Below are 21,005 nucleotides of genomic sequence, written 5' to 3' on the forward strand. Positions count from 1 at the left end.
CAAAGGAAGCCCTGCTGCTGCAATGTGTCCCAGAAAAGGAGGAAGCTGCACTGTCTGATTTGGAGAGTAGCCAACATTTAAAAAAATGTCAAAATCAAGGTCAGTGGGCTGAAGCTTCAATGGAGCTGTAGTGATCTGCTATGCAAGAGGGCTGAGGACCATTAGGAGATAAACAAGGTTGAAATGTGGGGGCGAGTGTGTAATGCTCTGATCCACCTTGTACAACCACAGGCTTAATGGAGCCCATTCTTCATTTTACCAACCAACAGGAAGCTAGGGATTTTTTCTACCATTCAGCCTAGTTCTTCAAATGGTGTTTTTTTAGTTAAGTCTGTTTTTCAGATGAACACAGCATGCAGGTCACCTCTGTCAGCAGGTCTATCAATCCAAGAAGAGGGAGAAAAAACAGGTGGGATTTTGCTTGCAAGTCCACTGAACTCAAGTTTGCCCTGGGCATTGCACACTGCCAAGTTTCATGCGTCTCAGAGATCATTGTTACCAACAATCTGCTGGATTGTTTCGGTGGCCCTAGGAGGGACAAAAGCGTTTTAGGACCGGACATTGGCTCAACTCACTTTCCCACTGACACTTTCGTCTGCAACCCATGGAAACCCTATTCTTACATAGGCTAGATGAAGGAATCCCTCAACCGCTTGAGAGAGTGAGTGAGTATACACAAGTTCCAGTAGGGAGGAGAAAATTAGGGCAAATAGAGGTAACAATAAACAGTGATGGATATATGGCCTCAGCCGGAGTGCTACACTCAACTGCAGAAGGCCATAGTTCAATCCTTCAGTTACACAGAGCAAATTAGCATGTTCATTCAGTGACACAGCTTGTGCCTCATTGTATTGCACTTTGTAGTAGTGTGGATAGATGACCAGGTAGCTGACCTGTTAACTTTTACTAAAGAAATACTTCCAAAGAAGTATTCATTTGCCTAGTGGAATGTCCTCTTTATCTTGCACATTATCTTTACCGCTTAAGAGTAACACAACTAAACTGCTGGTTGTATCAGTCTTGCAATTGTTTCTTTGTTGACAGATGTACCCAATACAATGGATGCACTACAGTGAAGGGCCTCTGATAGAAGTCTGGCAACTGATTTGTCTCGGAGGCAAATGAAAATGTGTAATCACCTTTGGTGTAAAATCTGGATGTGTTCTCATCCTCACCTTATCACAACGTAACATTTAAATATGGCTGTTTAAATATTAGTGTCTGAATTTCAGTAACCCCGTACAAAATGTTAATAGCTACTAAAAACAACTGTTCATACATTTTCAGTTTCTTTAAGCTATGGTTTAACAGGTGGGAAGATTAACCCACATAAAACTGTGTTACAGTTTCACATTGGATGATATGTATGATATGGTGAATAATTCACTCGCATAGTAAAGAGGGATTTCCTTGGGGATCCTTCTCATACAGATACGGCTGCCAGGTTGACTGGGAGTGGTGTAATTAAAGTGAGTATCAAGGAGATGACATTTTAAAATAATAATACCTTCATGAACCTCTTACAATCTACTGACTTCCTGGAGAGTATGTGTTAGTGTCAAACGTCTAGGGCTTCAGGAGCTACTCTAAGGTTCAGTGACTTCGGGGGTATGAGTATTTGGAAGCAGAGTCCTGGCATTTTGCAATTAGCACTGTGACATGTAAGTCTAAGACCCACGATTCTCAAACATCAAGACATCTTCTATGAACAACAGATGTAGCTCCCATTCCCGGGACATCTATCTGTTTGCTTAGTGTGTATGCAATGGCATTCATCTCTTGCGGTAGGTGGACCCACTACAAAATCTTCAGTGTCAGCTTCAAGAGAGCATATGATATTAACTTTCACTGCTTCTTTAGAGAACGTATAGTTTCTTACCTGTCGGTGTAGTTTTGTGGCTTAAAGACTTTTCAGGATTCACTATGCTGTGCATTATTCCGCCATCTAGTGGTTGGGTCCGGAATTGTAGTATTGCTTCTTTTTTTTTCTGTGACCTGATGGGAGTCGACATAACGCACAAGTCACTACTTGTGTAATGATATATTTATTTATTTAATGCCATTTGTAGAGCGCGTACAATTACCCTTAGGCGTCTCGGCGCTGAAATTGCATTGAAGTCTCACCCTAAACAGGAAGTGCAGAGATGTGGGTTACTGATTGAAAAGCCATGTTTTCAGTTTTTTTCTGAACTGAAGAAGAGTAGGGCTAGTTCTTATGTGATTAGGTAGGGTGTTCCAGAGTCTAGGGGTCGCGATTGAGAAGCGGCGATCGCCCCAGGAAGCTGTTCGGCTGCGTAGAACCACTAGTTGGTTAAGAGAGGTGGATCTGAGCATTCTCGGGGGGTTATAAGGAATCAGTTGCTTTTTGAGAAATCGGGATCCTAGATCCTGTAATGATTTGAAGACTGTGCACAGAGATTTGAATTTGACCCTGTTGTGGATGGACAGCCAGTGGTATTTTTTAAGCGTGTCCGAGATGGGTGCAAATCTAGGTTTTTTTGAGAGTACGCGGGCGGCGGCATTCTGCACGGTCTGTAATTTTTTGATGACTCTGTTCTGGGCATTGAGCAACAGACCGTTGCAGTAGTCTAGTGAGGAAAGCACTAGAGAGGAAACTAGTGTTTTTGCTGCTGACTCTGGTAGGTAAGGTGTAATTTTTCTTACCATCCGTAGCTTAAAATGAGCGTTGGCAGCCACCTTGTTTACATGGGCCATGAAGTTAAGCTGGTCGTCGAAGGTGACACCTAGGTTTCTAACTTTGACCGTGGGGCAGGGAGGAGTGCCCATGGCCGCTGGCCACCAGGTTGCCGACCAGGCTGGGGAGAGATTGCCGAAGATAACCACCTCCGTTTTATCGGAGTTAAGTTTCAAGCAATTCCTTGCCATCCACTCACCGATAGCAATCATCCCGTCTTGGAATCTCGCCGCCATCCTCTGTCCATCGCCCTTTATGGCCAGAACCAACTGAGTGTCGTCGGCGTATGAGGTCAGGCCCATCCCGTGGGCTTTGATGACACTAGCGAGGTCCGACACGTATATATTAAATAGTGTCGGACTTAAGGATGAGCCTTGGGGGACCCCACACGGTAACGACAGGTCAGCCGACTGGAAAGGGCCCAGTGTAACCGCCTGGGTTCTGTTGGCCATCTGTAAGAGACATTAGTTAGTGATAGATTCCTTACCTTAGAATATCCCCAGGCGTCAGACTGGATCCGGAAAATTTTGTGTAGCAATACCCCTGCGCACCGGCAGGCGTCGTCCGCGGCTCCACGTCAGTCGTCGGCGTCATTAGCGCCGGAATGACGTCTGAGTACTTAGACGCCGTCCATGCGCGCTGACGTTAGTTCTGATACACAGCTTTTCCGCGCCAGATACGCAGAGCCATGATAGAACTAACACTGGTGCCATATAACTAGGGCCCTGAAAGGGGATGACCTAAACCCTAGATATTGGTTCGCAGAACGGTGAGGATGGGTGGGTCGGTAAGGAACCTATCTCTAACTAATATCTCTTACAGATATAACGTTACACAAGTAAAAAATTGTGCATCTGAAAGAGACACGTTAGTGATAGATTCCTTACCTTAGAATAGATACCCCAGCAAAACCAACCCCGGTGGTGGGTCTGCGAACCAATAATAACACCAGAAAGTCCTCGAGGACAGAATGACCAAAGAAGCCATCCCTCCGGACTTGGCTGTCCAGGCAATAGTGTCTTGCAAACATGTGCAGCGAGGCCCACATAGCTGCCTGGCAAATGTCCTGCAAGAGCACTCCTCGGCCAAGGGCAGTGGTCGTCGCCGTGGCCCGAGAGGATTGAGCCCCTAGTCCAACAGGAGGTTCCTTCTTAGCCAAGGAGTAACACGCCTGGATACACAAGATGATCCACCGCAAGATGGTCTGCTTGTGCACCGCCTTTCCCTTCTTAGCGCCCACGTAACCAACAAAGAGTTGGTCATCCACCCGGAACTGGCGTGTGCGATCCAGATAGTAAGAGAGCGCATGTTTTGGGTCCAGACGGTGGAGCCTCTCTTCCTCTTTCGAGGGATGCGGAGGCGGAAAGAAGGTGAGCAAGGTAATGGACTGCCCGATGTGGAAGGCCGTGACAACCTTAGGCAGGAAAGAGGGTCTCGTCCACAACACAACCTTGTCCGGATGGACAGAGAGGAAAGTAGGTGTGGAAGAAAGAGCCTGGAGCTCACTCACTCTCCTGGCAGATGTGATGGCAACCGGGAAAGCAGTCTTCAAGGTAAGAAGACGGAGAGGACAGTTATGGAGCGGCTCAAAGGGAGCACACATTAGGTAGGTAAGTACAAGATTCAAGTCCCACTGGGGCATCACAAAAGGAACAGGAGGAAACGTGTGTGATGCCCTTCAAAAATCTATATACAATCGGGGACTTGAACAAGGAAGGCTGATCAGGGAGCCTTAAGAAGGCGGAAAGAGCAGAAAGGTAGCCCTTGATAGTGCCCAGAGTAGAGCCCTGCTGGGCAAGAGAAAGAAGGAAGAGAAGAACCTCGGAAAGAGGGGCAGCGAGAGGATCCACAGCCTTTGCTGTGCGGCATGCCACAAATCTGTTCCACCTGCAGGCGTATACCGACTTCGTGGAGGGACGCCTGGCTGCCAGAATGACATTACAGACTTCGGGAGGCAAGTCAAATGGCCTAAACTGCCGCCGCTCAATCTCCAAGCTTGTAGGTGGAGACTGGACAGGTTCGGGTGGAGGACCATCCCCTGCTGCTGCGACAGAAGGTCCTCCCGAAGAGGCAGACGAATCGGAGATCGACTGACATGCTGAGTAGCTAGGGATACCAGTATCTTTGTGCCCAGTCCGGAGCCACAAGGATAACCTGGGCCCAGTCGCGCCTGATCTTCTTCAGCACTCTGGGCAGAAGTGGTATAGGCGGAAAGGCGTACAATAGACCGCAATTCAACTCGCGACGAAAAGCGTATCCGAGCGAGTGCCGCCTTGAAAATTCCAACGCGCAGAACTGATGACATTGAGCGTTCTCTTCTGTGGCGAATAGATCTAACCAAGGCTCTCCCCACTGCTGAAAGAGGCCTTGCGCCACGTCCGAGTTCAGACACCATTCGTGATCCATCATGCCCCGACGGCTGAGTTCGTCCGCCCTGGCGTTCAGGGAACCTGCCTGGTGTTGAACCACCAGGGTCACGCCCTGATGTTCCAGAGCCTCCAGGCATAGGGTCCACGATCCCACCCAGCCCTGTTTGTTGCAGTACCACATGGCGGTGGTGTTGTCCGTGAACACCTGCACTACACTCCCCCGGACAGAGGGGATGAATGCCTTCAGTGCAAGTCGGATCGCCCGCAGCTCTAGAAGGTTGATGTGGAGAATGGGACTCCGCCGGAGACCAGAGACCTCTGATCTCCGCCTCTCCCATGTGGCCCCTCCAGCCCAGGAGGGACGCGTCCGTCACAACTACGTGCTCCAGGTGGGGTAGGGAGAGGGATCTGCCACTGACCCAATCGCAGTCCGTGAGCCACCACTGCAACTGTCTTGCAGTGCCCTGCGAGACCAAGACATGGTCGAACAAGTTGCCCTGATGCAGGGCCCACTGAAACTTCAGGTCCAACTGCAGAGCCTGCATCCGCCACCGGGCGTGATGCACCAGAAGGATACAGGAGGCCATCAGCCCCAGAAGCCGCAGCGTCAACCTGACCGAGACTCGGGATAAAGGCTGAAAGATCGGAATCAGAGCCTGAATATCCCGAACCCGCTGTTCGGGAGGATAAACCCGAAACTACGCCGAGTCCAGAACCGCTCCGATGAAGAGGAGCTTCTGAGAGGGACACAGGTGTGACTTCAGCACGTTGATGGAGAACCCCAGCAGATGCAGGAGATTGGCCGTAGTCTGGAGGTGGCTGACGACTGTCTGGGGCGAGCCCGCCTTCAACAACCAGTCGTCGAGGTAGGTGAAGACTGACACCCCTAACCTGCGCAGATGGGCTGCGACCACCGCCATCACTTTGGTGAACACCCGTGGGGCGCTGGTAAGGCCGAAGGGTAGCATGGTAAATTGAAAGTGCTCGTGGCCTACCGTGAACCAGAGGTAATGCCGGTGGGCCGGCAGGACGGGGATGTGAAAATAAGCGTCCTGCAAGTCCAACGCTATCATCCAGTCTCCGGGGTCCAGGGCAGCTAGGACCTGAACCAGAGTCAGCATCTTGAACTTCTCCTTTCGGAGGAAGCCGTTGACGTTCCGTAGGTCCAAGATAGGGCGTAGGCCCCCTTTGCCCTTCTTGGGTAGCAGAAAGTAGTGGGAGTAACAACCACACCCTACGTTTGGCCCAGGAACACGCTCGATGGCCCCCTTGGCCAAGAGGGCCGTGACCTCCTCTTGCAGAAGTTGCAAGTGATCCCCCGACACGCGGTGGAATTGCGGTGGCATTGCGGTGGCATGGCTGGAGGGGTCGCCTCGAAGGAGAGGGAGTAGCCCCTTCGGACGATTTGCAGCACCCACCTGTCCGACATGACAGTGCGCCAGTGGAAGAGGTGATGGAGAACCCTGCCCCCCACTTGCGTCACATGGGCCTGAAAGCACGGACTAGGAGGGTTTTGAGGCCGGTGCTGCGGGGGAAGGTGTGGACTGGCCTCGCCGTTGTCCCCGACCGCCGCCACTGCGGTTTTCACGGCCGCCACCGCACAGTTGAGCATTCTGCGGCGCGTGGCTGGCAGCACGTTTGGGGACGCACCATCCGTGGCCACGAAAGGAGCAAAAGGCACCCGTTTGCTGGCGTGGGGCCGAGAGGCCCAAGGACTCGGCCGTAGCCCTGGAGTCCTTAAATCGCTCAAGCGAATGGTCTGCCTTGTCGTCAAAGAGACGACGGCCATCAAACAGCATGTCCAGGAGAGTGGCCTGGACATCGGCCGAAAAGTGGGCGGACCTCAACCAGGCGTGGCGTAGAACCGCCACCGTCGTTGCCATTGCCCTGCCCAGTGAGTCCGTGGTATCCAGCCCACACCGGATGGAATACCGCGCAGCATCTCGACCCTCTGCAAGGGTTTGGGTGAATTTTGCCAGGACCTCCTCCGGACATTGTGGCAGCAGGTCCGCAACGGCGTCCCACAGGGTGTGGGTGTAGCGGCCCAAGAGGCATGCAGTATTGACTGACCGCAGTCTCAAACTCAGGGACAAGAACACCTTCTTCCCGAACTGTTCGTACCTCTTGGAGTCCTGATCGGGCGGAGCCGTCGGGAATGCGGTCTGGGAAGTGGAGCCTGGCTGACCAGGCTCTCGGGGGTGGGCGGGTGGACAAAAAGCAAGGGTCGCCCGGGGCCGGGCGGTAGCGTCTGGCCACGTTCCTATCCACAGGCGGATCTGTGACGGGCTTGGACCAAGTGCCCACAAGAACGTCACACAAAGCCTCATTAAACGGCAGCAGAGGCTCATTGGAGCTTGCCTGCGGTTTAAGGACCTCAGTGAGGAGGTTAGACCTCACGGCCGCGACAGGGAGCTCAAGGTTTAAGGCCTTGGCCGCCCGCGTCAACACTACACTAGAAGCAGCCCCCTCCTCCGTAGCCACAGTGGGAGGGGAGACAAATCCAGTGTCTGGCGAAGTGCCAAGTCCACTGGCCTCCCAAAGTTCATATGTCCAGTCCTGTAGAGACCGGCACTCCCGTGCCAGAGGGTCCTCAGACCCCTCCCAATCAACCTTGTCACCCTTCTCCTGTAGTTCAGGGTCAACAGATGGGTCCTGTTCATGGAAATAGAAATCTCCAAAGGCCGTCGGGAGCGGCCGCTCCGGCACCAGAACCGGACCGAGGGTAGGATCAGGGCGCCCATAGCAGGAGGGACGAAGTCGCCGGCGGCGCTGGAGCTGAAGCACCCCATGGCGTCGGAGCCGAAGCACCCGACCCGCTAGGCCCTCCAGCCGGGGCCGTTGGGCCCGGAGGCGCCACGGAACCCGGCTGAGGAGGGAGGGACCTCATGGCCATGAGGTACCGCTCGATCTCCTCAGGCGTCGTGTCTTGCCCAGGGACCCGAAGGTGTGGGGCAGGCGGCGACGACTGCGACTCCGTCGGAGCCGCGTGGTTGGTGTCTCCCGGACGCATTGCGCAAGCGTCGGGGTGGGTCGGAGGAACGATGATGTCTCTCCGACCTCTCATGCCTCTTACCTGAGGACTTGGATCCTGACGACCAATGTCCACTCCCTGAGCTGCGAGGGCTCTGACCCCGCAACCGGTCCCTCGACCTCCCGTGGGACCGGGACCTGGAGAGGCGCGGGGCCGACTGCCGGAGTTCCAGTCGCTTGCGGGACCGCTCCCGCCTAGCTTTAGAGGCACCGGCGATGGGTGTCGGTAACCGACATCAGTCGGTCGCACTTGGAACAGGGTTTAAACCCGGGCATCCCTACCGGCACCGTTGGAGTCGAAGACTCGAGTAGAGAAATTATCAAAAGATCAAAAGGTTTAGTCAAAAAAGACTAAGGGGTAGAGCTTCTCCGGATCTGCGCTAGCTGCCGCGGAAAAAAGAAGAACTGACGTCAGCGCGCATGGGCGGCGTCTAAGTACTCCGATGATGTCATTCCGGCGCCAACGATGCCGACGACGGACGATGCCTGCCGGCGCGCAGGGATATTGCTACGCAAACTTTACCAGATCCAGTCTGACGCCTGGGGATATTCTAAGGTAAGGAATCTATCACTAACATGTCTCTTTCAGATACCATTTGGTGTCCTTCTGTGATGTCAACGTGCTTCCTCCGGAAGCCCCCACCTTTGGTTGCCATCTTCGAATTTTTTGCTTTCTTCTTTTTTCTGGGTCCGTTTGCTTATTCCTCCTGTGTCATCTTCTTGGTGGAGGTGGGTGGGTTCGCTAGTAAATCTAGAAAAGTCTTCAAGCTGCAAAACTACACCTACAGGTAAAAATCTATACGTTTTGCAGTGTGAATCTTCTCTGGATTTATTATGCTGTGCATAGACTTGTTAGCGGATTGCTAGTCCAGTGGTGGCTGGGTGGAAGATGAACGCTGGTTTGTGAATAAATGTTGCAAGACCTTCTGTCCCACTTGGGCTTCTTTTTCCATCTGAATGTCCACACAGTAGTGCTTTGTGAACATGTGCACTGAAGACCATGTTGCTGCTTGGCATATGTCCTGAATTGGTGTGTTTGCTAGGAAAGCCACTGTTGCTCCTTTTTTCCTTATTGAGTGAACGTGCTGTGCTCCTTGCAAGGTTTGACCTGACTGTTTGTGGCACAACTGTATGGCTTGTACAATCCATTTTGCAATGGTATTCTTTGTGACTAGTCGTCTCAGAAAGCGGTCTGGAAATGAAACAAAGAATTGCTTTGTTTTTCTGCATTCCCTTGTTCTTTCAATTACCGCCCTTCTGGCGTCTAGGGTGTGCAATGCTCTTTCTGCTTGTGTCTTTGGGTTTTGGAAAAAGCGTGGTATTTGAATGTTTTGGTTAATATAGAATTTTGAAACCACCTTTGGCAGAAAGTGTGGACCTGTTCTCATGAGGATTCTGTCACTATGTATTTGGAAGTAGGGCTCTTTTGGAGTTAGAGCCTGCAACTCACTCAACGTAGTGATGTTACTGCCACTAAAAACGCTGTCTTTAGCGTGAGCATGTGTAAAGTTGCCTTGTGTAAAGATTCGAATGGCGCCTTCATCATTTGAGCGAGTACCACGTTGAGGTTCCATGTGGGTGGTGGCATCCTCTTTGGTGGTGCTATCCTCTTTGCTCCTTCAAGGAATCTCTTGACCACTTGTGATGTGAAGAAACTTTTCCCTGTTTGTTCTCTTGTGTAAGCTACGATTGCTGCCAAATGTACCCTTATTGATGCGTAGCTTAGTTTCTCCTGTAGCAAATATGTCAAATATTTTAGTACAGTTGACTCCCTTGTGATATTCCTTGACCGTTTTTCCCTATGGCACCAAAGTGAAAAGCATTTCCATTTTGTAGTGTAACACTTTCTTGTTGTAGGCCTTCTTGCCTCTGTGAGTACTGCCATTGTGCTCTCTGGTAGTTTGAGGTGAGAAAATTCTAAGCCCTCAGGAGCCATGCCGCCAGGCTTAGGTTTTCTGGTTCTGGGTGTAGCACCTGTCTGTTTTGCAGAGTTAGAAGGTCCTTCCTGTTGGGGAGCTTGTGCGTTGTGCTTTGCGACATTTCCATTATCAGTGAGAACCAGGTTTGCCTGGCCTTCTGTGATGCTATGAGGATTAGTGTCATGCGGCTGGTCCTGTACTTGTTGAGTACCCTGTGTAGCAGTGGTATTGGGGGAGACGCGTAAGCAAATGTCCTCGACCAGTCTATTCATAGCGCATTCACTAGGGACTGTGCGCATGGTTGTCTGGATGCGCAGTGTTGGCATTCTGGGGAGTTGCAAATAGGTCGATTTGCTGAGTCCCCTATTTCTTGAAGATTTTTAGATTTTCGGATTGATTCATCTCCCATTCGTGGGATGCTGGTGTTTGTCTGCCTATACATTGTCCTTCCCCGGAAGACGGATTGCTAATAGGTCTATATTCCTTAGGATAGCCCATCTCCATAGCTCTTGGGCTAGGGTTGACCGTGTTACTGACTGTGTTCCTCCTTGTTTGTTGATGTAAAACATTGTGGTTGTATTGTCCGTTTGAATCGACAACCTTTTTCAGTAAAGCTCCTTCTGAAAGGCCTTTAAGGCTAGGAACACAGTTTTTAACTCTAGGAAGTTGATGTGCTTTATTGCATCCTGCTGTGTCCATAGACACCTCACCTTGAGGTTGTTCATGTGGGCTCCCCACCCCAGTTGGGAAGCGTCTGTTGTAATGGTCTCTGTCGGAGTTGGTTGTGTCAAAGGTCTCCCCTGTGTTATGTTCTTCCGGTTCAACCATGTCATCTCCTGAATAACTGTGTGACAACCAATGGAACCTCCCAACTCTGTTGCCTGTGACCATTGTTCCTAAATCCATTCCTGGATGTGCAGTCGAATGTTTGGGACTAGATGAATGCATAAAGCCATCATCCCTAGTAGTTTACCCACTGTCAGAGCTTGCCCCTTGCGGTAAAGCGGAGTACCCTTCAGAATTGCTACTGTCCTTTTTGAGCTTGGAATACCTTTCCTACTCTTGTGTTGATTTCGGCCTCTAAGAAAATCTTCACTTGCTCTGGTGTTATTTATGGTTTCTCCCAATGTATTGAGAAACCTAGTTCGAACAAGGTCCTTATGACCCTTTCTATGTGCTAATTGCAAAGGTTATATGTGCTTGCACTTACTAACCAGTCTAGGTATGAGTAAACCTGTATTCCTTGCCTTCTTAGGGGGGCTGCTACTGCTGCTAGACATTTTGTGAACACTCTTGGTGCTGACTTGAGCCCGAACTGTAGCACTGTGAATATGTTGTGCACCTTGTTGATTACGAATCTGAGTAGGTTTAAGTGTCTGTTGTTCATGGGGATGTGCAAGTAAGTATCCTTTAGGTCTATAGTAGCAGGGTAGTCTCCTACCTGTATCCGATGTATCACCTCTTGTAAGGATGTTGTTGTACCTGTCAGCCCTTTGGGTGGTCCATCCTATCTTTCCTTTTGCCTCCTAATTTTTCTTTTTATTATTTTTTGTGTCCACTACAAATTTCTGGTGTTGTTCTTAGAGCTCTGGGTGCCTCATTATTTTTTAACTTCAAAAGGGGGCACATGTTCTTATAAAATGGAGGTGGTAGTGAGGTGAGTCTTCACACAATAGTGGCTGCCAACTGACAGAGAATTTTACCTCAGGGACTGGCCCATAAACTTATATGTGGGATCTAGAACCTTATGGCCTGTTCTGGACACTTGGGACTAGGGGTATAAAAGGCCAACTTGAGGGCGGCCATTTTGTCATACTGAGAGCCAGTCGGAGTACAGGCTGTGGCGCCAGGGGGTTAGGACACTCAGAGGGTTGACTTCTTTTTAAGGGTTGACTTCCGACCCCCTTCCTGCAGACCCGGCCCTGCTTAGATTGCGCTCCTGATGTCCCTGGACAAAAGGTCCTCACGAGTCAAGAAGGACTAACCCCTAGCCTGGGGTGAACTTGAGAGGCCATAGGGGAGTTGAGCTGAGTGGAAGTTTAGTCCTGCTGTTCAGTGTATGAGAACTGACTAAGAACCGTAAGAAGCTCTGCAGGGGTAGAGGAAGGACTGAGAGAACTAGTCACCCCCCTCCAATACATATACCGCCTGCGCTTGACCCATCTGTCCTCCCCTCACCTATGCTTAGAAGCGCTGCTGTATAGACGTCTTCCACACTTAGAAAACTTGTTGATAAGTAGTGTGGCCACCGTGGTGTGAACCGCCTGTCCCGCCGCCCCATTTCTGATAGAGTAACCAGGGACAGTGGGGTTCTGGGTTGTGGAGGTAGGAAAGAAGCTGGTGACGGAGATGCCCGGAAGCTGCTCAGGTAAGGGCGGAGTAGGTGGCAGGGTGAAGCTGTGGAGGCGCGATTCTGCGCAGGCCCGGTGGAGCGATAGCTAACCTCAAAAGGGGGGGCGGAGTGGCATCGGGAAAATAGCTGCGAACACGCAGGTCCGGAGGAGGGCCACTAGCTGACTGAGGAGAAGGGGGCAGCATCAGTCTAGAGCCGCTAATCTCCCGCGTCTGCCCAGTGGCGCAGCTTGCCAAGGAGACGACGGAAGCGCCCCGCAGAGAAGCGGTGCTGAGGTGAATTCAGCAGAACCACTAAACCAGTGCGACCTCCCCTCGGTGCCGGCTCTGTTGTAGATCGGCCTGGCCTGCGAGGGAGGCGTAGCTGGGAAGAGAGAGACTGGAGGAGAGCTCCGGTCTTCCTCAACTGCCCAGGAGACGGCTGAAATGGACATAAACACTATTGGCCGCAAGTAAGGAGGGATCTGGGGGCTGGTGTGGGTCCCGGGATCATAAGCTAAAGGTCCTAGAAGGGAGACCCCCCCCCCCATTAGGATACTGGTATCACGGTCGTGCTGGCCAGAGAAGCCGATCTGGCAAGACAAATAAACAGACTGGGAATCCACCTGATCTCGAACTAATGCTGAACAGTAAAGTAAAATAGGGTGCCAGAGCAAAACAAGACAACTAAACCAATATAATCCTGATACTGACTGAGATTGATGCCTACTCTTTTCCTTACAGAGGGGGAAGGGGAAAAATAACTCAGGCATTTACTCGTCAATTACCTAATTCGATTTAACTAAGCTGGTTGTAGTAAGTGATCTTCCATCTGTTTGAATGCTTGAGGTTTCTTCCCTGTTCCTATGAAAGTGAAAGATTCTTTCTTCCTAGGGTGCCATATCAGATCAACCAAGAAATTGCCTTTAATATAAAGTACATAATGCTCTTGTTGAACCCATTGAGTTTAAGGAACGATGTATTGCTGAATTAACTGTGGGAGAGGTGCTCAATGTGAGTAACTTTAAACCAACTGATGGAATAAGAAAGCTCAACTTTATAAAAGTGAACCGTATTTTTCTAAACTGGTGTAGTGCCATTTTTAAGTGGATGGGCGCTGGGTTCCTGTGAGGGTGTGACGCAAGCTTTACACAAATTTTGCCTTCGGGAAAGACCTTCCTACTCTGTGTCAGGCTACCCTATGTGGACTGGTAACCCCAGGTCTAACAGATGTCATTTTGAATTTGAGTTTTTACAAATTTGTTTAGGAACCACTAGTCTAGTATAGGTCTTAATGTTCCGTCTACCTTTTATATGAGGAAGTATGTTGAGTACACCCCTTTGTTCCTTTCTTTGTAAGGCACCCTCTCTATGGCACCCTTGTGTAGAAGTTCTTGTGCCTCTTTGAACAGTTTTCTCTTTGAATGAACTTTGTTCTTTGTTTTTTTGCATGGTGGTTGTTATGCCAGTTCTATGCAGTATCCGTATTGAATTAAGTTTAATATCCACGTGTCGGATGTAATCTTCTTCCACTCGTGGAAGAAGTTTCCTTTTCTGCCTCCTACCGGTGTTGCATGTTGGAGATGTTACTTGTTGTTTGTGATTTGATGTTTTTTTAATCTTTATTGGCTGTTGCGCACTCTGTGATGTTTTTAGAGTGTGAGCCCAAGTTGTAGTGCAGTCACTTAGAGGTGGGCTGCTGTCCCCCTGTCTGTTGGCCTCTTCCTCGAGCACGCCCTTGAAAGGATTACCTCCCCTGTTGGTATTGCCAACCTTGCTCTTGTTGAGCCTGGTGTTGACCCTGGTTGCCTCCTTGGTAACCTTGTTGAAATGTCTAGTGTGAGGTTACCAGCTGGTGGTTACCCCTGCTTGTTGGTTTCTGCGATGGTGTACCCTTACGCATACTTCTGACTTGTAGAGCCCACATGGACCTGGCGGTTTCGTTTTCTTTCTTCAGCTGAGCAAGCTTGTCGTCCACAGCTGTTCCGAACAGTTGTATCCCATTGAATGGAGTGTGCAAGATGTTACTTTGAACCTCTGGCTTGAACCCTGAGATTCGTAGCCAGGCATGTCTTCTTTCCGTAACTTCGATCATCATTTGCCTGCTTGCTGTCTCGGCAGCATCTAGGGCTGATTTTAAACATGTATTGGCCATGTTTTTCCCCTCTTCCACCAAGTGGCTTGCCCTTCTCTGGAACTGTTCTGGCAGATTTCGGAGCAGTTCGCCTACCTCCTCCCTGTGCTATGCGCCACTGAATCGCGGCACTTCGATCCATTCTCTCTCCTTGTCTGGTGGTGGGCCCACATTAGTGGGTACATTAGCCCTCTTTCTGGCTGTGGAAGCTGTTATTGAGTCAGTAAGAACTGAAACCTTGGTGTACATTAGATGCTTGTATTTTTTCTCTCCCTTTGGTGTTACTGCCTTGCATGTGGCAGGTTCTTTGAAAGCTTTTTTTCTCTGGTCCAGCACACTTGGAAGCATGGGCAGGAATTGGCTTCTTGTTTGTGTGGCAGCAAGGTTTCTAGAAGAAAGCATGACTGACTTCTCCTCCTCTAGCTGTACTCCATAGGTGTCAGCAGCCTTTTTTGTTACCTGATACTTCGGGGGGTGAGGGCCTCGAAGGCTATGTGTCTGCCCCTTCTTCTGGCGAGTCAGCGTTGAGATCTTGCCACTAGGTGTCTTGTGTCTCTGAGGTCGCCAAACCGCGATAGGTTTGGTCCTCATCCGCTCCCTTGGCTACGAAGTAGTATTCCTCTTTCTCCTCTTCGTCAGCCCGTTCAGGGGTTGTAGGAACCTTTAGTTCCTCGAGGTCTCTTTTCGGGGAGTGTTGAGATTTTCTGCTGGACCTTGAATTGCTTAATTGTGTCTTCGAAATCTTTCTTGCGCTGCAAGATGCTTGCTATTTCAGTCTTCTCCTTTTCTTCTCGAGCTCAGACGCTTGTGCTTCGGCGTCGAAATCTTCTGTCTTTCTCTTGACATTGAAGTCGAAGGTAAAAACAACAATTTATGGACAGACTGCAGAACAATGTCATACATTCCCCCCAGTACAGAGATCTGGGCCTAAATCCATCGTTTTTTTGCACTCCACACCACCCCAGTTCAGACATGGCCATATGCAAATCAGCCCTGACCCTGTGCCTCATGGGAACAGTCCAGACTGCCAAGCCATGTCTTTCCTGGACTGGAATCAAGCATCCTAGGACCGGTTTCTGGCTATCAGCCGTCTTCAGCCAGGATAGCTTGACTCCAGTGGTGTGGAGAGCATGGGACTCACGGCTGAGCATACCCATCCTACTCGGGGTGACAAATGCAAAAACAACAATTTATGGACAGAATGCAGAACAATGTCATACATTCACCCCAGTACAGAGATCTGAGCCTAAATCCATTGTTTTTTTGCACTCCACACCACCCAAAGGTTACTTCACCCTCTCTTTCTTCGACGTCGGGGAGTCTTCCTCGTGACGCTCTTTGACGACTTAGCCGTATCAAGTGTTTTCGACGTCTGGGAGTCCTTGTCAAAGGAACAGACAGACTGTTTGTTTGTCCTTGGACGAGCTCGTGGTCATCGAAATGTTCGGCGCCAGTGCGGTTTTTGAGGACTTAAAGTCACTCCTTCAGGGTTCGGTCAATTGTCTCGGAATCGCTGTCTCTCTTTCCTCCTTCGGAGCTCTTTTTTTTACGTCATTGGGCTGGACATGCGAGTCCTCGTCGTCCTCGGGCCTTTCGGCGATGTTGTCTTCTTCCTTGATAGACAGGCCCAGGTCTCGAAGCAATGGTGGTGGTATTTGACCCTGCATGTTATAATTAGCCCTCCTTTGCCTTTCCCTCACCCTCAAGGACTTCGGGGTGAACGCCGAGCACGCGTTGCGGTCTTCGGGGCGGTGGTCGAGCGGCAGCCAAAGGTTACAACACGGGTGCTGGTTGTTCTGCGCGTACTTGTGGTGGCAACTGTCACAGATCTTGAATGGTGTCTTGTCCAATACTGTTACCAGGGAGCCCCCTGTGTGCGCATTCTCTGTTGGACGTCAACGTTTTGGTGTTTTATCCTCTTCTCTGCGTCCCGGTTTGCTGGTTCGAAGCCTGATGTGTTAAAAGTGGTTTCCCTCTTCATCTAGTCAATTTTCGTGGATTCTTCTCTTCAAAGTTCTAGAGCTCCTCCCATCTCGATCCAGAACCAACCGCGGAAAAAAATAACTAAGATGGCGCCCAAAGGTGAGAGCTTCCGGAGGAAGCACGTCGATGTCACAGAAGGACACCAAATGGTGGTATGTCGTCGCCCACCAGGCGACAAAAAAAAAAAAAGAAGAAATACTACAATTCCGGACTCAACCACTAGATGGCGGAATAATGCACAGCCTAGTGAATACAGAAAAGAAAACATTCCACTGGAGTGGTCGGTTAGAACCCTGAACAAAGCTCACTGAACTTGAGTGACAAAATCCTTTAAGGCTATATGTATGTTCTTGAACTACACACACTGATGAGTTGTTCAGCTTAGTCTGGAGCCCATATCTCAGTGAGTATTTAAACATACTGTAAGCCCATGAGAGAGGAATCTGCGGCAATTGTCACTTGGTAACATTCTGTAAAAGATCTACTTCTTGCCACATTCGGATTATTCTACCTTTGTCAAAAGTGAAAATAACTGCAACTTCCCAGTCCCCCTATGACTGAGCAAATTCATTCGAGAGCTTTTCCTGACTTGGTCCCATGTGTAGGCAAACCTTAGGCATGAGAAATAAAAGATTCCTAGCAACTTCTTCACAGTTCTCAAGTCAGATCTAGTAAAACAGTGTGTTATTAAAAGCCATTAATCTCTTCAAAGTAGAAATTGCTAAAACTTTCAGTGTCCATTTCGTCTCCGAGAAACTTCCTCAAGATAGTAATGGTGAACATGAGTAGTACACTGAAGGCGTTGACTATGTGTACACGGGCAGAATTTGTTTGGGTAGTAAATGTCCTTACAGCTTGTTCCTTATGTTGACCACCAGGCTATAGGAAAGGAGGTCAACACCTGCCACATAGCTGGCATTGTACTAGATATCTTTGATGCCAAAGCTTTCCTTAGCATCAGCCCTCTGCGAAATCGGAATCCTGGTATTGTGGTACGGTCTGTAATTTCTTTGAGTTAAGGGCCAGGTGGTCTCAGACAGTCGTGCAATTGAGGAAGAAGCTCCAATACGCTTTTTAATGGGATGAAAACAAAACAGCAGAGTCTCAGGGAATGCATACCTTCTGGATTATCTTCCCCTCTTTTGACATTTGGGTACGAAATAGGTAGGAAGAAGGTATAAAATACAATAAGATAGTTAATAGGTCTCCTCCAGATTATCTAAGTCATTTGCTGATGGTGTGCAGCATAGGCAAAAAAAAGTTATGAGTGATCAAGAGTGATTTGGGGCATCTTTATTTGGGTGTACTTTCGTCCATATTTGCTGTAGATGACGAGGCACCGTTTTGTCAATGCCCATTCAGACTCTGAAAGAGCACGAAAAACACCTCAGCATCACTTTCCTCATTTCATAATTTCTCACCGACTTATACAACTGTACTTGGGGTAATTTTCAAACCCAATTTAAAGTTGTGCACACTGTCTATTGCTCTTTCATCATCGCGCTCACGGTCCCCAGGAATTTCAAACACAGAGAAAAAAGATGCTAGAACAAAAGTAATCAAGGTAAGGGGCAAGAGACAGGAGAAGAGTTATCACATCCCATCCATGGTTCCAAGACATCAGCAGGGATTGCAGCCCAGTTGTACAGAAACCAGGTGTGGATCCCTTAGAGAAAGCTTTTTCCTCACCAGTATCTGATTATTGCTGTCTGGTGTCAGAAGTGCGAGTCCTTCACATCAATTGAATTATATTGCTATGGGAGTGCAGCAGTGGAGGTTTCTTCCCAGCACTGGTCTGAAATCACTATAAGGCACTAGCAGTGTGAGATACCTGCCAGCTACTGTTTAACAAAAGTTAATATGCAATACTGCCAGTCCATCTGTACCTTTCTTTTTCAGCCAAGATGAGCTTGGTGAGATAGGCATGCAGTTCATTCTCCTGGTTGATTCGTTTCTCCTCGATATTGCTCCATCTTTTCTTCTTTGCAATTCTTAGGGCACTAGGGATATCGTCACCAAAGTTCAGTCGCTGTTCTCTTGCAAGGTTGTACGCTAAAGAAAAATTAAAGCATTTTCAAAAAACGCACAAAGAGGGAGATGTATGACTGAATAAAGGCTGTTTTCATCAACATCATTTTGGGACGAAAGCTTGCATTCATTCTAGCTCACAGTCTGAGCAGTTTATGGTTATTAAAGAACCCTTAAAGTAAAATCAAGAGGGGCATGGAAACAGATGTTTTTGGTTTTTTCTAAAGGAAAAGTATATGATAAATAGTACAACCAGAAAATGGTGATTCCACATCCAACTCAACTACATTAAAAAACACTGAATGAATAGGAAAGGTCTGTGCAAAGCTCCTATGGTTTCAATGGTACAATGCAAGAAATGTAAAAGCGGAAGGGGGCAAACACCACATACTTTTCAGTTTTGTGCACAACTATAGGTTTGGAAGAGTTGTTATTTCTGTTAGGTACACTCGCACAATGACTTATGTGGGATCTACGTTTTCAACCCCAGTGAACCATTTGTACATTTACTTAGTGGTAAGCCAAAATCTGAAGTGTCTGTCTGTAAGTTACTAGCACGGTACCTTAGAACAAGGCAAACTCAGTACCTTTAGAAAGTCAATTTCAGGGCACTGAAAGAGGAGTTCCATACTCCAAGATTCATTTTAGTTCACTTTTTTTCGTTTGCTCGAGTGTTGCTAGGTTTTTCCAGTGATTTTTGAGGTTTGTCCAGGCAGATTTTTGAGGTTATAAAAATAGTTTAAGGGGATGTGGCCAACCATCAGGGTCGCGTTGACATGATCCGCTGTATTCCCAGCTGAATTCTTGGGAGACTGGCACAGTTAGCCAGCCAACGAGCAGTGCGGACATCGGAAGCGCTGCTAGGGCTGCCTTTTCTTTGTGGCAGGAGCCAAGAGACCCGAGTGGAAGCAGGGGCAGCTATGAGCCAGGTGGAGCCAGTTTTTTTTAAAACTTATTTTTTTGCAAAAGAGAATAGAATTGACATAGGCATACAAAGATGATAATATCGAAAACCAAGACGAGTTGATAATGGCCATTTGGTCACAATGTACAAATGTAACAAAAAGGGATAATTACAGCCAATGTATGCCATTCAGATTGTAACAAAGTTGCTGATGCCAATGGATACGCAATAAACGTGTAGAGCGAATAACTCACGCTCATGCAAGAGGTGTCATAACTTGTAGGGGAGACAAAAGTCTAGGAGTTGTGAACTGGAAAAGAGGGGGAGGGGCAGAGGGGATAAAGATACCTATGAAGGTCTTCTGTATAAAGCAAGATGAGCAGAGGGCCTGGCTTGAATTGAAGGCCACGGTGTAAGCGCCTCATGTGGAGGTGGCGGACAAGGGGGTCCAGTGCAACCATGAAAATTAACTGGGACAGTAGGCATCCCTGATGCATGCCTTCCGTTATAGAGAAAGGAGCTGTGAGTGAGCCACTGACTTCGAGTCACGCAGTGGATTGTGTATATAGAAGGTCGATCAGGGAGAAGAAACCAGGAAGGTATGCCCAGTTTCCGAATAAGGAGTGAGGTTAGGACCTTTCTAAGACTGCAATTGCACCAGGTGTATCTGGAGAGATTGTATGGAGTACTGAGAACACTGCCCTCAGATTTAGTGATGTGGAGCGGTTGGGGACAAATCTAGACTGCGCAAGTATTATGATTTGGTCCATCAGTAATGAAAGATGTTTGGAGAGAACTTATGCCAAATATTTTATTGTCTATATTAAGTGAGAACGGCCTGTAAAAAACACAGTGTAGGGGACTTTGCCAGTTAGGAAGGAGGGTTATAACGGCCTTACGCTTGGATAAGGGCAAAGTTCCAGTTTGGAGGGATTCTTCATAAACCACAAGCACTTTCGGTGCAAGGATATGTTTAACAAGTTTATAGAACTCCCTAGAGTAGCCATCGAGACCAGGTGCTTTACAGCCATCAATGGAGAGACTATGGCCTGTGTTATTTCCTCACAGGTTATGGGTTCACTGAGACACTGATGTTGAGGATTAGAGGATCAGACTTTGGCCACCTCCTCCGGTCATGTTGCCTGGGCCGCAGTATCACCAGTAAGGCGGGAGGTGTAAAGTTGAATGTAGGGGCGTGGCCAAGTAGCATGGCCGTCAGGACGTGAGCTCCCTTAGCTCCCGGCCGGCCGAGCTTACAAATCCTGAAATAACCTATATCCTGGGGAGCTCGGACTGCCAAACTGCGGTCCGGGAGATCTGTCCGCCTTGGGTTCCCACTGGCGCCGGAGGGTGGAGCGGCGGACCTCAGCTGACTGGGCTGCGGTAAGCCGGAGTAGTGGTCTACGCGAGGCCGGTGCTGCGGCCCTCTCATGGCCACCGGCCGAGGCTCCTAGCGGCCGCACCAACCAACTGCGGGGGCTAGAGGAGGAGCCCGGACACAGCTGGACTCTCCAGAACAGCTCGGATCCGGCCCGGGGTGCCCACCGACCGAACTGGGGGCTGCGGCGGCGCCTTGAAGGGGAGCGGAGAACCGGGACGGGATGCTGGGGCC

General features: G+C 49.2%; 1 protein-coding gene across 1 annotated transcript in view; it reads right to left on the bottom strand.

Moving 5' to 3' along the window:
• STUB1 (STIP1 homology and U-box containing protein 1) overlaps nucleotides 1-21,005 on the bottom strand; it is a 216,909-nt gene that overhangs the window by 77,236 nt on the left and 118,668 nt on the right. Inside the window, exon 3 of the mRNA XM_086941306.1 lies at nucleotides 18,348-18,513. Coding sequence (XP_086797432.1) covers nucleotides 18,348-18,513 — 166 coding nt within the window. The remainder of the gene's footprint in view (nucleotides 1-18,347; nucleotides 18,514-21,005) is intronic.

The sequence above is a fragment of the Lissotriton vulgaris genome, chromosome 10 (genome assembly GCF_964263255.1).
Source record: "Lissotriton vulgaris chromosome 10, aLisVul1.2, whole genome shotgun sequence".
NCBI classification, from domain to species: domain Eukaryota; kingdom Metazoa; phylum Chordata; class Amphibia; order Caudata; family Salamandridae; genus Lissotriton; species Lissotriton vulgaris.